We start from the raw sequence: 14653 nt of genomic DNA on the forward strand, positions 1-14653 counted from the left end.
TTTATCTATTTGGAAATGATTCTTTTCTTGTGGTGTAAAATTTAAATCCAGCTTTGTTTTCTTTTTTTCTCATATGGATTGCTAATTGTTCCAGCACCATTTATTGAAAAATGGATTATTTCCGTCCTTCCCTCTCCCCTGGGCAGTGTCTCCCTCTAGCAGATTAAATATCCACATATGCACGAGTCTGTGCCTGGCCTCTCTGGTCTGTTGGGTCTCTGTCTAATGTTCCAATATAACACTATCTTAGTAACTGTAATCTCTATTACACACTAAGAACTAGTAGCATGAGCTCCCCAATCTTCCTTTCTCTTCCCTAGCCTTCCTTTCTTCCTTTAAAAAAAAATGTTATTTATTTTCTTTTTCTATATACATTCTCGAAATAGCATGTCAAGTTTCATGAATAACCCTACTGGTCGCTTGATTGGAATATCTTTGAATTTGAAGACAATTGACATTTTTGATACTGAACCTTTACTATCATAATATGAACATGGCATATTAATATGAAGACATATATGAATACAGCATATCTCTCAATTCGTATATGTCACATTTAATGATTTTTGTTCTTCTCCGTGGATAGCTTGTTTTTGTTAGATTTCTTTCCAGATTTATACTTTTTTTTGCTATTGTAAATTATTTTGATCAGAAATAGATTTCTTACTGTTGTTGCTAGTATATGGAACCACAGTTGGTTTTGGTTCATTTAGCAACCATGCTCTGACACTTAATAATTCTAATAATATATCTGTAGGTTATCTTAGATTTTCTATTTAGAAAATTTTAATTTTTTGTGAACAATTATAGTTTTTCCTTAATCATTATATGTTTTGTTTCTTCTTGTTTGACTGAGCTAGACTGACCTTCCAGTTTGACCATACCTCCCTTACAAAGCTGAATAAAGAAGCAAAAGTGGGCATCCTGGCCTTATTCGTGATTTTAAAGGAAACATATCACTAGCTATGTTTGCTAAATGCCATTTATCAGTCTGAAGAAATTATCCTTTATTTTTAGTTTGCTTAAGTTTATTTATGAATGGTTGTTGTATTTTATTAGATGATTCTTATACAGCTCTTAGACTGATCATATGGATTTTTTCTTCTTTAATTTATTAATTTTGGAAATTACAAGATTTCATAATGGTAAGTCATTCTAGCATTTTTGGTTATTATGTATTTTATGGGCTGCATTTCATATACATTCCTGGATTTTGTTTATTAATATTTTATTCACAATATTTACATCTATGTTAAGTGAGATTTGTCTGTAATTTCTTTTTATTGTTCTTTTCTGATATCAAGGTCACACTAGCGTCATAAAATGAATTGAGTGCCTCCGATTTTAATGTTCTGTGATTCCCTATTTTGGTTTCCTATTTGGTATAAATCTCACTTTATATGAAATTAAAGATGATCTGCTCCTTGTATACTTGGAGGAATTTATCTGTAAAATAGTCTGGGTAGTTTTAAACTATTGGCTGAGTAATAATAGTGAGTGTCAATTTTGATATGTTATAGTTTCCTTTCATCTAAATTCGTTTTTTTTAGCTATTCTCTCTGTCGTCATGTTCCTGTTGTTTCTCATAATGCTTATTTATACTTTATTTCTTGATTAGTATTGCCTGAGGTTTGTTTATTTTACTAGTAGTTTCAAAGAACTGGCTTTGGCTTTTAAAAAATACTATTCTATCGATTTTTGTTCCTAACTCTCTTACTTTCTCTATTTGCTTTTTCTTTCTAAAGTTTTGTGTTGGATATTTGATACATTAGTTTTCAGTCCTTTTTAGTTTCTAAGAGAAGCACTTCAAGCTATACGTTTCCCTCTAAGAACCACTTCAGCTTCTTCCCACAAGTTTTGAAATTTAGTATTTTTATTCTACATATTTTCTAAGTTCCATTGTGATTTCTTCTTTGATCCATGTGCTATTTAGAAGTATATTTGAAAATTTTTGATATGTATGAATTAATTATTCTTTTTTGGTCATTCTTTTCTAATTTAGTTGCATTGTGGCCAGTGAGTGTGAATCATATGTAATCGGTGAGGTTTGTTGAGGTTCGCTACATTGCCGAGCATACATGCAACATTTCCAGTCAATACGCACTATCAATATGTTTCCCTAGTATGTGGTCAGTGTTTGAAGCTGTTTCTAGGTGCACACAAGGTTAAAATTGCTGTATCTTCCTGGTAAATTGTTCCTTTGATCATCGTGTTTTAACTGTCTTTATTACTGACTCCTTCATCGAGCAAGTGTTGTATGAGCATGAACTATATGCATGCCAGGCACTGTCTAACTACGTAGTATAGGTAAAGAAGTTAATCATACTTTTTTGCCTTAACATTTATTTCGTCTAATGTTAATACCAACTTTCTTTTGGTTATTTTTTTCCTGGTTTATTCATTTTATTCTTTAACCTTTTTTAATTTTTAATTTGGCATGATTTCAGAAAAGGATGCAACAGTAGTATAAAGATTCCTGAAATGGTAACATTTTAGTACATTTGCTTTATCCTCTCTCTTTCTCTTTTAAGATTGTATTTATTTATTTGATAGAGAGCTTGCACGTGCACAAGGGTGATGGAAGGGCAGAGGGAGAGGGAGAAGCAGACTCCCCACTGAGCAGGGAGCCTGATGCGGGGCTTGATCCCAGGACCCGGGGATCATGACCCGAGCTGAAGGCAGACGCTTAACCAACCAAGCCACCCAGGTGTCCCGCTTTACCCTCTCTTTTGATTATTCTGTGTGTCCTCTATCTACAAGTCCCTCTCTCTTTTTTTCTGAGCCATTTAAGAGGAAGGTGAGGCATGATGCCCCTTCATCGCCACTTCAGTGGTGTATTTTCTACTTCAGTGTGTATTTTCTAAAAACAAGAAGCCTCTTATATAACCACATTACAATAATCAAAATCAGGAAATTAACACTGATAAGATACTGTTATCTGATCGGTAGATCCCATTCAGGTTTTCTTAATTATCTCACTAGCAGGGATGCCTGGGTGTCTCAGTCAGTTAAGCGTCTGCCTTCGGCTCAGGTCATGATCCCAAGGTCTTGGGATCGAACTCCATGTCATCGTGTTCCCTGCTCAGCAGGGAGCCTGCTTCTCCCTCTGCCTGCCCCTCCCCCTGCTTGTGCTCTCTCTTTCTCTCTCTTTCTCTGACAAATAAATAAAATCTTAAAAAAAAATGATCTCACTAGTGTCCTTTATAGCAAAAGAAAATCCAAGATCACGCATTGCATCCCATAGTTATGTCTCCCTTGTCTTCTTTAATCTGCAAGAGTATGTGCATCGTTCTTTGTATGTCATGACATTGACATTTTTGAAGAACAGTGGTTTATTATTTTGTAGAATGTCCTTCAGTTTGAGCTTGTCTAATGATGTGTCCTCATGATTAGATTCAGATTAGGTACGTTTGGCAGGAGTAGCAGCAGAAGTGATGCTGAGTTCTTCTCATTGAGTCATATTACATATTCTTTTATTTTCAACCTTTTTCTTGTAAAGATGCACAACTTCTTTTTTTTTTTTTAAAGGTTTTATTTATTTATTTATTCGACAGGATAGAGACAGCCAGCGAGAGAGGGAACACAAGCAGGGGGAATGGGAGAGGAAGAAGCAGGCTCATAGCAGAGGAGCCCGATGTGGGGCTCGATCCCACAACGCCGGGATCACGCCCTGAGCCGAAGGCAGACGCTTAACCGCTGTGCCACCCAGGCGCCCCGCACAACTTCTTTTTTAACTATGAGAATCCTTCTTCTGACTAGAGCCTTTAGTCTATTGTACTAATTGTGATTACTGATAAATTTACCACTTTGCTTTTATTCCATGCTATTTGTTCTGCACTTCGTGTGTGTGTGTGTGTGTGTGCGCACGCGTGCGTGTGTACCTTACTGTGGGTTGATGGAGTTTTCTCTGTTCTTTCTTATTCACTCTAATGGTTACTCTTAACGTTTTAAAATACACACTTGGCTTAAATTATAGAGTTAATACATGTCCCTACCCTTTTCTTAAATAAGGACCCTAGAATCATTTAATCCGGTAACCCTGTGCCGTTTTAGATGTTTTTGTTTCCTAGGCTTTTCTTTTTATCTTTTTACTCCCAAAATTAGATATTTTAATTGTTGGTGTTTTCAGTCAGTGCTTATTTGGATTCACCCACACGCTTGTTTGGGTGTACCACTCTTTTGAAAATATATAATTTAGAAAAATTTCCTTTAAAATGACTCTGGTGGTAAGCTGTCTCAGTCTATGTTTGTCTAATAATGTGTTTATTTTGCCTTTATTCATGATGGATGGTCTGACTTGATTGACAGTTATTTTTCTCCCAGGTGTTTGAAGCTCATGTTTCATTGTCTTTGAACTCTATTGTTATCATTAAACTGTCTCCTATCTTTTTTGTACATGGTCTTCTTTTTCTTTGGTAGCTTTTGAGATTATAAGATTTCTTTTTGAAGTTCTTCAGACTCACTAAGATGTGTAGGGATGTGGAACTAACCATATTTCACCGATTTGGAATGCACATTTTTCCACATTTCACCAACTTAGAAATCTGAATATGTTTTAAAATGCATGGCTTCTTAAAATCACTATTGGATAGGCTACGACAATTTCATTGCTAAATATATGTGAACTTGGTCATAACTTTATACTACGCTTGTTTCATGTTATTGGTACTATATGCTTTGAGTTTAATCACTGTTCAAAATGTATTTAAAAAGATTACACCAATGGGGCCCCTTCGTGGCTCAGTCAGTTAAGTCTCTGATTTCAGCTCAGGTCCTGATCTCAGGGTCTTGGGATGAGGCCACCTCAGGCTCCTTGCTCAGCAGGGAGTCTTCTTCTCCCTCTTCCTCTGCCCCTCTCCCTGCCCATGCTCTCTCTCTCTCTCAAATAAAATAAATAAGATCTTTTTAAAAAGGAGTTATGGGGCGCCTGGGTGGCTCAGTCGTTAAGCGTCTGTCTTCAGCTCAGGGCTTGATGCTGCCATTCTGGGATCAAGCCCCGCATTGGGCTCCTCCACTGGGAGCCTGCTTCTTCCTCTCCCACTCCCCCTGCTTGTGTTCTCTCTCTCACTGGCTGTCTCTCTCTGTCAAATAAATAAATAAAAATCTTTTTTAAAAAAAGGTTACACCAAGATTTGGCATGGAAATGAAACATTTCTGTATTCAAAAAGGCATGAACAACAGACATAAATCTAATATTAGTGAAATATACTTTTCTTTGGAGGCATAACTGCAATTCCACATTTTCTTGCAAATTAACAATCAAATACTTTAAAAGGAAGAAAACCATATTTGGCAAAGCTGTGTTATATTTTGCTACTGGGATAGATTCAGAGAGTTTGCTTATCACATGCCAAGCAATGCACCCAAAGGCAGGAGAAATTGAGCAAACTCCTTGGAAGAGATGAAAGCATTTCAAAGCAACAGGAAGCTGTGGTATAATTCACACTGGTGTCTCACACCATTTGGGCTGCTATCTATCACAAAATACCACAGACTCGGTAGCTTATAAACAGAGAAATTTATTTCTCACAGTTCTAGAAGCTGGGAAGTCCAAGATCTAGGTGGCAGCATGGTTGCATTCTGGTGAGAGCCTTCTTTCCGGTCCATAGCTGGCACATTTTCTCTGTGTCCTCACATGGTGGAGGAGGCTAGATCTCTTTCATAAGGCACTGATCCCACTCATAATGAACCACCCTTGTGACTGAAGCCCCTCCCAAAGGCCCCACCTCCTAATACCATCACCTTTGGGGTCAGGATTTCAACATATGAATTTGGAGAAGAGACAAACATTCAGAACACAGTACTGGTGTTTCTTTACTTTAACAATATAAAAATACACAGAATGGATGTCACTAGTTTGGAAGAAAATTCTGTGCACCATATCAGAGCACACTTTTAGGATATCCAGCATCACCAATGTTCTTGATGGCACAGAAGACAATATGGTGTGAAAAGCATGGACATTATTAGTTGAATAGAGATTCAGAAGTTGGACTCTAGGGGTGCCTGGTTGGCTCAGTAGGTTGAGCGTCTGCCTTGGGCTCAGGTCATGACCTCAAGGTCCTGGGATTGAGCCCCACATCAGGCTCCCTGCTTGGTGGGGAGTTTGCTTCTCCCTCTCCTCCTGCCCCTCCCCCTGCTCATCCTGTCTCTCTCTCAAATAAATAAATAAAATCTTAAAAAAAAAAAAAAAAGGAAGTTGGGCTCTAAATGTGAAGACTTTTCCTCCATACTTTGTTGAGGTGTAATTTGGATACAGTAAAATGCACAAATCTTAACTCTACGGTTCAGTGATTTTTTTTACATAAATGTACTTTCATCTGACTACCACTCAGATCAAGATAGAAAACATTTCTTTCTCTTCAGAAAGCTCCCTTGTGCCCCTTTCCAGTCAGTACTTTTCCTTGCCCTGGAAGTTTCTGACTTCTGTCTTCATAAATTAATTTTGCCTGTTTTTGAACTTTTCATGAAGTATGTATAAAATATATGTGCTCTTTGTGTACTAAACATGCTTTGATATTCATCCATTTTGTGGTGGGTGTCAGTAATTCTTTTTAATGAACTGAGTTGCATTTATTTTCTAATTATAATACAATTTGTGTTTTCATTCTTCTGTTCATAGGCATCTTTGTTATTTCAGTTTTGGGCCCTCAGAAAATAAAGCTGCTATGAATATTCTTGTAGTCTTTTATTTATACATGTATTTTGGTGGACATGTACCTCATTTCTCTTAGGTGAATACTGAGAGCATCATTACCGAGCCATAAGGTAGTGGATGTCTACATTTATTAGAAACTGCTAAACAGTTTTACAAAGTGATTATGCCATTTTACATTCCAGCAGCGATAAATGGGAGTTCTAATTGCTCCACATCCTTGCCAACATTTGATATTGACAGTCTTTATAATTTTAGTGATTCTATGATTCTCGTTGTGGTTTTAATTTATAGTTCCTTGATGAATAACTAGGGATGCTGAGCATCTTTTCAAGTACTTTTAGGCCATTCTAACATATGAAGTATCAGTTCAAGTCTTTTGCCCATTGAAGAAAAAAATAGGTTATCTTTTTATCATTGAGTTGTAGTAGATCTATATTCTAGCTTCAGGTCCTTTGTTTGGTATATGTATTGGGTGTATTTTCTGCATGGCTTGCTTTTTTGCTTTCTTAATAATGTTTCTGATATGTAGAAGCTTACATTTTAGTGAAGTACGGTTTATCAACTAGTTTTCTTTTATCATTAGTTCCTTTTTTTGCCCTGAACAAGACAGCTCTGCCTATCCCAAGATCATTAATATGTTCTCCTCAGTTTTCTTCCAAAAGGCTTATACTTTTACCTTTCACTTAGGGCCTTTGACCCATCTTCAACTAAATTTTGTGTGTGGTGTGAGGTAGGGATCCTGGTTAATTTTTCCCATATAGGGATGTCTATTTGCTCCACACCTTTTGTTGAGAAGATCTTTCTTTACTCATTGAATTGGTATCTTTGTTGGAATTGAGTTATAATCAAATGAGTCTTTTTGTGGACCTTCTCTTCTGTTCCATCTATTTGTGTACACCATTATGCCAGAACTACATCGTCTAACTTTATGGTAAATCGGGATATTTTGGAGTTCATTTATTTAATGAATTTGTTTTGCTTAATTTTTATGTATGTATAAGGATGATATTTGATTAAAAATATGGTTAGACAAATCTGAAAGAACTCTTTGAGGAATAATGAAATAAAAATTCTAAGTGATATTTTATTATTGGTAAATTATTTTATTATTGGGTGTTTTATTATTGGTAACACCAGGTGTTACTTAAAATAATTTTAAGATGGTATCTTAGATTTGATCAAATATGGTAATTTTACTAGCATACCTAGTATTTGTCTTTCCTGAATTGCAGATTCCTATCTTTTATTAATTATGGGAACTTATTGAGTCTTTATATTTTCAAATATTGCCTCCTTCCATTTTCTCTCTTTCTACTTCTTAAATACCTGCTAGATATAGTATGGACCTTCTTGTTCTATCCTTTTTTTTCTTAAAATTTCTATCATCTTTTTCCTCTCTGCTACATTTCTGCATTCTTTTTACTTCTTTAGTGCTATCTGCTAATTAACTGTCTCTTCAGTTTTGTCTAGTCTGATTTTCAGTCCATCTACTGACTTTTTAATAATGACCATAATTTTTTGTTTCTAGAAGTTCTGCATGATTTTTTTCATAAATGCCCAGATCTCCTTATTAATAGTACCTTATATTTTTTCATGTTTAGATTTCTTTTATTTCTCTAATAATTTTAAACATAGATCTTCCATAGTCTTTATCCGGTTACTATATTTTCTTAATATTTGAGCAGTTCTACATTTGCTGCCTGAAGTTTTTGCTGACTCTTGCTCATACTAACTTTTCCCCATAGGTTAGTAGTTTGGGATAGTCAGAATGCTGTAAACCCTGAGTTGAGTTTTAGGTCTTTCCAGAGAATGTTGCCAGGAGTGTTAGGAGCATGGAATCATTGTTTATGACAAGTCTTGTTAGATCATGCATGTGATGGAAATTTGAACTACAGATTCAAGTGAGCAAAGGCCTATGATTATGAAATTGAGGTCTTTTCTCTTTCCTCATAGCTGTTATATCTAGCTCTCCTAGATTATAAAGACTGGAAATCTCCATATTGGTGCCTGCTTACTAGTCCGGTTTTTAGTTTCCCTCTTTCTTTCCCCTGTGGGGATTAAATTGTGTGTAGAAAAAAATCAGACTGGAAAAATAGCTTGCAACTAGATTGAATATATATGTATATATACATATATATACCCCCCCCACACAAAATGGGTGATAAATAAATATAAAAGGATATATATATATGTGTGTATATATATACATATATATATACATGCTTTTGGTAACAGACACAGAAAATAGACTTTTTTATTTTTTAATTTTTTTAAAGTTTTTTTTATTTGAGAGAGAATGTACATGGGGGGGTGGGCAGAGGGAGCGAGGGGGCGAGGGAGAATCTCAAGCAGACTCCCTGCTGAGCACAGGGGTGGATCTCATGACCCTGAGTTCATGACCTGAGCCAAAACCAGGAGTTGGATGCTTAACCGACTGAGCCACCCAGGCACCCTGAAAATAGACTTTTTTAAGTTGGCATTTAAATGTATGATTGAACTTGTTGATATGATGGCTTGCACATATAATTTCTCATATAATATGTTTCTATGTCAAAAGTGATGGCTGTAGCTAGTAGTTATTTTGGAATTAATAAATCTTTTTATAGAAAGAAGTATTTTTTTGCTTTTTTTCAAACTTATTCAATGCTTAATAAATCTCTTTTCAGTTCTCAAAATAATTACCCTATATATTTATGTATTTATTTTTATTTATGACAGAATAGGTAACAAAGTGAGAGTAGCTGTGATGTTTTTTTAGTCCTCTTTGTCCTACTTGATGCATGCCAAAGCCTCCATCTCTTCACCTTTCTTCCTTATTCCTCTGCAGGAAGCTACTCCAAAAATAGCTTTAGTAATAGATGTTCTACACATGGTCAGATTGCTGAATCATTTAGTTCTTTTGTCAAGTTTAAGAATATGGAAAATCGTGTCTAAGCAGAGTAGGACAAGTGTGTTTTTCAAATGGCAAGTCACTGTTCTTTTGAAAAAGAAAGAACTATAATCCTCTCAATAATCTGTAGTAATTTTATTGAAGTCTAATTTTAAAGGATTATATTTTAAAATATATAAAATCGTTTTGAATCTTCAAAAAACGTTTTGAATGTAATCTTAGAATTGTGTTTTGTTAAATGTAGTTTGAGACTGTGAGCAGATTAATAATACACAAAGTATAAATATTCCCTTATATGTAAATGTTTGATTTTGTCTTGTTTTTATCATCGTAGGTATGTTACCATTGTTGCTACTTTGCAATAGTTTCTCTGCCTCTGAAATAGTTCCCTCCAGAAAAGATTTGTTGGGAGGGCTTAACAATTGACAATTAAACTAATGTGCTGACTTTCCCTTCAAGTTATGAGGATTTAGCTTTCTTACATTATCCTTAAACCTCCATTTTTCCTTTCCCCATCATTCCAAAATAATTATATTTTTTGGATAAGTAGATTGTCAAATGCTGGCTCGCCCAGAATATCACCGGGATACGTGTTGATAAAGAAAAGCTGAGATTATTACTTACTGGCAAGAAGAGCACACTACCTTGACATAGTCTTAGTGATGTCTTCAAGGGGAAAGCAGGATTTTTATTTATGAGATTTCTTGGGGGGTTTGGTTTAAGGTGGGTCTTTCAGTGAAGGGGCTTGATTTATACTGATGAATCGATTAGGGTTGTCCAGCACAGCAAGGTGAGCTTTGCAAAGTGAATATTGGATCAGGGTATTAAACCATGAGATGTCATCCTAAGATTTCTCTTTGTGTCTCTCCAATGGTGAATCCCCTTCCTGGATCTTACTTATCTCCATCTTTGGTTTCTTCTCTCATATTAGAGGAGTCATCTTCCAGTGGCTTTCAATGAGTCTTTTTTTTTTTTTTTTACTGTAAATAACTCACAAATAATTGATATGATAAATATGTTTTCTTTTTGTCTATTATAATGCTAGAAATTCATTACAATGTATATCTTAAAATTGCTGGCAAGATTAAAGTTACAATTTTCTTATAGAAATGAAATTTGGAACAGCAAAAATGATTGTGGGTATTTGCTTTTTAAAGTTCTTGGAAGGGCTATCTACTTAACTGGTTATAGGGATATATGTAGTTAAATTCTAAGTTTAGTTTTCCAGTTTGTTGTAAATATTTGACGAGGGGCTCAGTCTCATGACCCTGAGGTCATGACCTGAGCCAAAATCAAGAGTTGGATGCTTAACCGACTGAGCCACCCCGGTGCCCCTGTTGTAAATATTTTTTATAGCTCTATCAAGTAATGACAGCTAATGATTTTGAAAATTTGATAAAGACTTCTGGTAAAATTTTATTTCATAAATGAAGATAAATACAAAACATTATAATTTAATCAAGTAAGCTTTAAAAAACCTTTTTTGAAGCCTGATGTAATTTGAATTGGCAAAAACTTATGTCTTGTGCGTGGAAATATCTCAGGTAGATTTCAGAAAGAATTTGGGAAAAAAAACCCCGAGAGTACAGAGAGGGCTTTCAGTTTGGCTATGACCCATACTTTTTTTTTTTCCCCCCAAATAAATACATATATTTAAGCTTTTCTTTATTTATTTGAGAGATAGGGAGAACATGAGCAGAGTGGAGGGGCAGAGGGAGAGGGAGAAGCAGACTGCCCCTTGAGCAGGGAGCCCCATGCAGGGCTCAATCCCAGCACCCTGGAATCATGACCTGAGCCGAAGGCAGAATGCTTAACTGACTGAGCCACCCAGGCGCCCAGCTATGACCCATACCTCTAGAGACCAGATAGGAAGCAAGCCACCATTTATTTCTTTGGAAAGTAGGGCCCTGGAATAAAACGAGACCTACCACTGGTCCATCACTCCTCCACCCCACTCTGCTGTCATTTCTGGCAATGTCAGAGAGAGGAAGCTGTAGAGATGATTCAAGAAGTTGGCCAACATATAGAGCTTATCACCCACTGTGGGGAATTTGGCTGCCTTCCTGTTTTCTCCAGACTTATTCCTTGGCCACGGTTGAAAAACTCTAAAAACCTCTTACTCAACATCTATGGAACAGGCTTTTCAGGGGTGGGCCTGAGAATGGTAGTGCCAAGTGAATGGTACACATAGCCCATGTTCTGATCACTGGCAGTTGTATTTGTTTTACACTGTTTAGGGTCTGCGAGATTGAGAAAGTGTTGGAGAATGGTGTACAGGGAAACTCCACGGGAGAATGTCTTAAGCCAGATTCATTTCTCCTGTGCCCTCTCAAAAACCAGTGAGATGTGGCCGTGCCACAATCCCACCACTTTTATATTTTCTTTGTATAACAAGCTTTCAAAAATAAATAAGTGAGGCATTTTTGGAAAAGCTAGCCTTGGTTGTCATTTTAATGTACTTGCCTTAATTCTTACTGAGGTCTTGGAAATGGTAGTTTTAAAAGGGTGGAAGGAAAAAGGGAAGAAGAAAGATAATGACTCATAGAAACGTAAAACAAGTTTGGATTTGGGTTTAAATATTGGGCACAATAATATGTAAAATATATATATACTTATATTAGCATTATTCCAACTCCTATAACTAAGGATTATTGTAAATGATATTGTCCTTAAAAATGAAAAACATTTCTTGTACACCTGAAACTAATAAAACACTGTATGTTAATTATGCTTCAAAAAAGAATCAGTCGTAGGGGCGCCTGGGTGGCACAGCGGTTGGGCATCTGCCTTCGGCTCAGAGCGTGATCCTGGCGTTCTGGGATCGAGCCCCACATCAGGCTCCTCCGCTATGAGCCTGCGTCTTCCTCTCCCACTCCCCCTGCTTGTGTTCCCTCTCTCGCTGGCTGTCTCTGTCTCTGTCGAATAAATAAATAAAATCTTTAAAAAAAAAAAAAAAAGAATCAGTCCTAGAGGAAAAAAGAGAGAGAGAGAGAGAAATGTCTCCCGAAGTTTCATACTCCATATTAACAGCAGATATTTTAGCTGGGTCATCATCCAGCAAATTAAAGTGAGTCTTGAAAAAAAAAATTTAGTGAAAAAAAAAAGAAAGAGAAAAACATTTTATATGAGAAGTGCCAGTGTGTAGAGTTTTAACTGAAGTCAGGATAACAAATCTTGTCCTGTCTCAGCCTCTAGGACGCTATGTAGTCCTGGGTCACCTTTCCACCCCACTGCCACCCTGTCTCTGCCACAGCCTCAGCTGTTCACTTCTCATGTGCAGAAGGAGGTTGTAGACTAGGTCATCACGAAGCTGCTTAAGGTGCTATTACTCCAGTGTATGCCAGACTTTTTGGAAGTCTGTGTCTTTTCATTTAATGAAGCTAGGTAGCTTTGTATTTATTTTGGGATCTAAAAAAAAAAAAAAAAGTCATTTGAGCCAAAACATCTCAATATTTGCTAAGGATAAGAGTGCATTTAAACAGCCATGGTTGACTTTGGGACGCCGTACCTAAACAGAACAGGGGTGATTTCCAATCATAAGAATGTCTGATGTGTGCTTAGTTGGAAATTGCCCTTCAGTGACACTCATGATCTGCTTTTCGTTTTATGGGGAAATTGTCAGCACATTGGTTCATTTATAACTGGGTGGTATGTTTCCAAGGGTTTGAGAAGAGTGAGGACAATTGCTTTGAAATTCTCAGCACTGTTGTGAAAGCTAATTGCATAAATTTAAAATTTAAAACGTTTGAACAGCTTCCTTTTAAAAGTGATTTTTAACAAATGTTTGATCATACTATATTTGTGCTACAGTTGAATTGCTGAAGTAGCATTTTGGCTTCTTTCCCAAAAGCATGCTTAAAGAGGCTAGCAGCAGCATCTCTCCCTGTTCTCCTCAGTGCTTTTTACCTTGCGAGTGGTGCGGCTCGCTCTGCGGGTGAACTGCCACCCTCCCATTTAATCTGCAGTGGAGAAGAATGGAGCTCAACGTCTGGTAGAAAACAGTGCTCTAGCAAGGTTGCCGGAAACAGAAGTGAATGTGTATTGCAACAGCTGAGCAAGAAGACATGTATGATAGGTTTTTTTCTTTCAGCTGATCAATTTTTGCTTTCTGTTTCCTTCTAGAGAGATGTGGATAATTTGCCCTGCCTCCAACGTCTGTTTCTCAGCTTCAACAATATCTCTACGTAAGTGGAAACTCCCAGTTTGTCATTTATTAATAACCTGGCTGTGTGGGTTCTCGTGCTTTAAATGAAGATTGTAAGTACCTTGGAAAATCTTGTTGTCATGTAAGATTTTAAATTTGAAAATGATGGGGCCATATGACAAAGTTCTTCGTGGAAAAACAAAGCTCTGGTGCGGGTGAGAGCCTCTAAAGCTAAAATGATGAAATTAGTATAGCATGTGCTTTTTATTTAATTATACTTTGAGGTTGCTCTTTTGCAAAATGTGTATGTGGAAATGTCAACATATATTTTGCTGTTCTTTGTTTGACACTTACTGCACCAGTCAGTTGAATTAGAATTTCTTCCATAAATTATCTTCTACAAGCTGTGTAGCTACTAAGCAATTTTGGTATAGCAGGCTATATTTGTCCCTGAGCCTCTTGCTAATTGGGCCATAACTTCTAACTTGCTATCCCTACTTAGAACTATGGCTGCTAAGAAACAGTAGATCAGAGTGTATAAATGCATACCTTTTGTTTTCCAAAGATCTGAAGCCTGTTCTCCTTTACATTGTGATGCTGTCTCATTCAGTGTCAGTGTGGACGATTTCAGAACTAGAGCTGAGACAGGCAGTCAGGCTTTTCGATGCAAAAGGACCCCTCTACTCCTTCCCTCATTCTTTCCTTCTCTTTCCCCCAGCCACTCAGTTTGAACTATGCTTTATAACTGCTCCTCTGTTCTTTACTTTAACTACAAGGCTGTACTTTGCACAGCTTTTGTAAGAAGGTAAGAACTAAGTATAAAAGAGTTCAGAACACATCTCTTCCTGAGCTCAAGGTCTATGCTTCTGATTATTAAGGACCAGATTAGGGTCACCTGGCTGGCTCGGTCGGTAGAGCACGTGACCCTCAATCACAGGATCAGGAGTTCAGGTCCCACATT

The 14653-nt window shown here is 36.7% G+C and overlaps 1 protein-coding gene across 8 annotated transcripts in view; it reads left to right on the plus strand.

The window, feature by feature from the left end:
- The window catches only part of LRRC49 (leucine rich repeat containing 49), a 148257-nt gene that overhangs the window by 31932 nt on the left and 101672 nt on the right, over positions 1-14653 (plus strand). For all 8 annotated transcript variants that reach the window (XM_048221971.2, XM_048221969.2, XM_048221978.2 and 5 more), the window contains one exon: positions 13671-13732. In XM_048221971.2, coding sequence (XP_048077928.1) covers positions 13671-13732 — 62 coding nt within the window. The remainder of the gene's footprint in view (positions 1-13670; positions 13733-14653) is intronic.

The sequence above is a fragment of the Ursus arctos genome, unplaced genomic scaffold, assembly GCF_023065955.2.
Source record: "Ursus arctos isolate Adak ecotype North America unplaced genomic scaffold, UrsArc2.0 scaffold_28, whole genome shotgun sequence".
NCBI classification, from domain to species: domain Eukaryota; kingdom Metazoa; phylum Chordata; class Mammalia; order Carnivora; family Ursidae; genus Ursus; species Ursus arctos.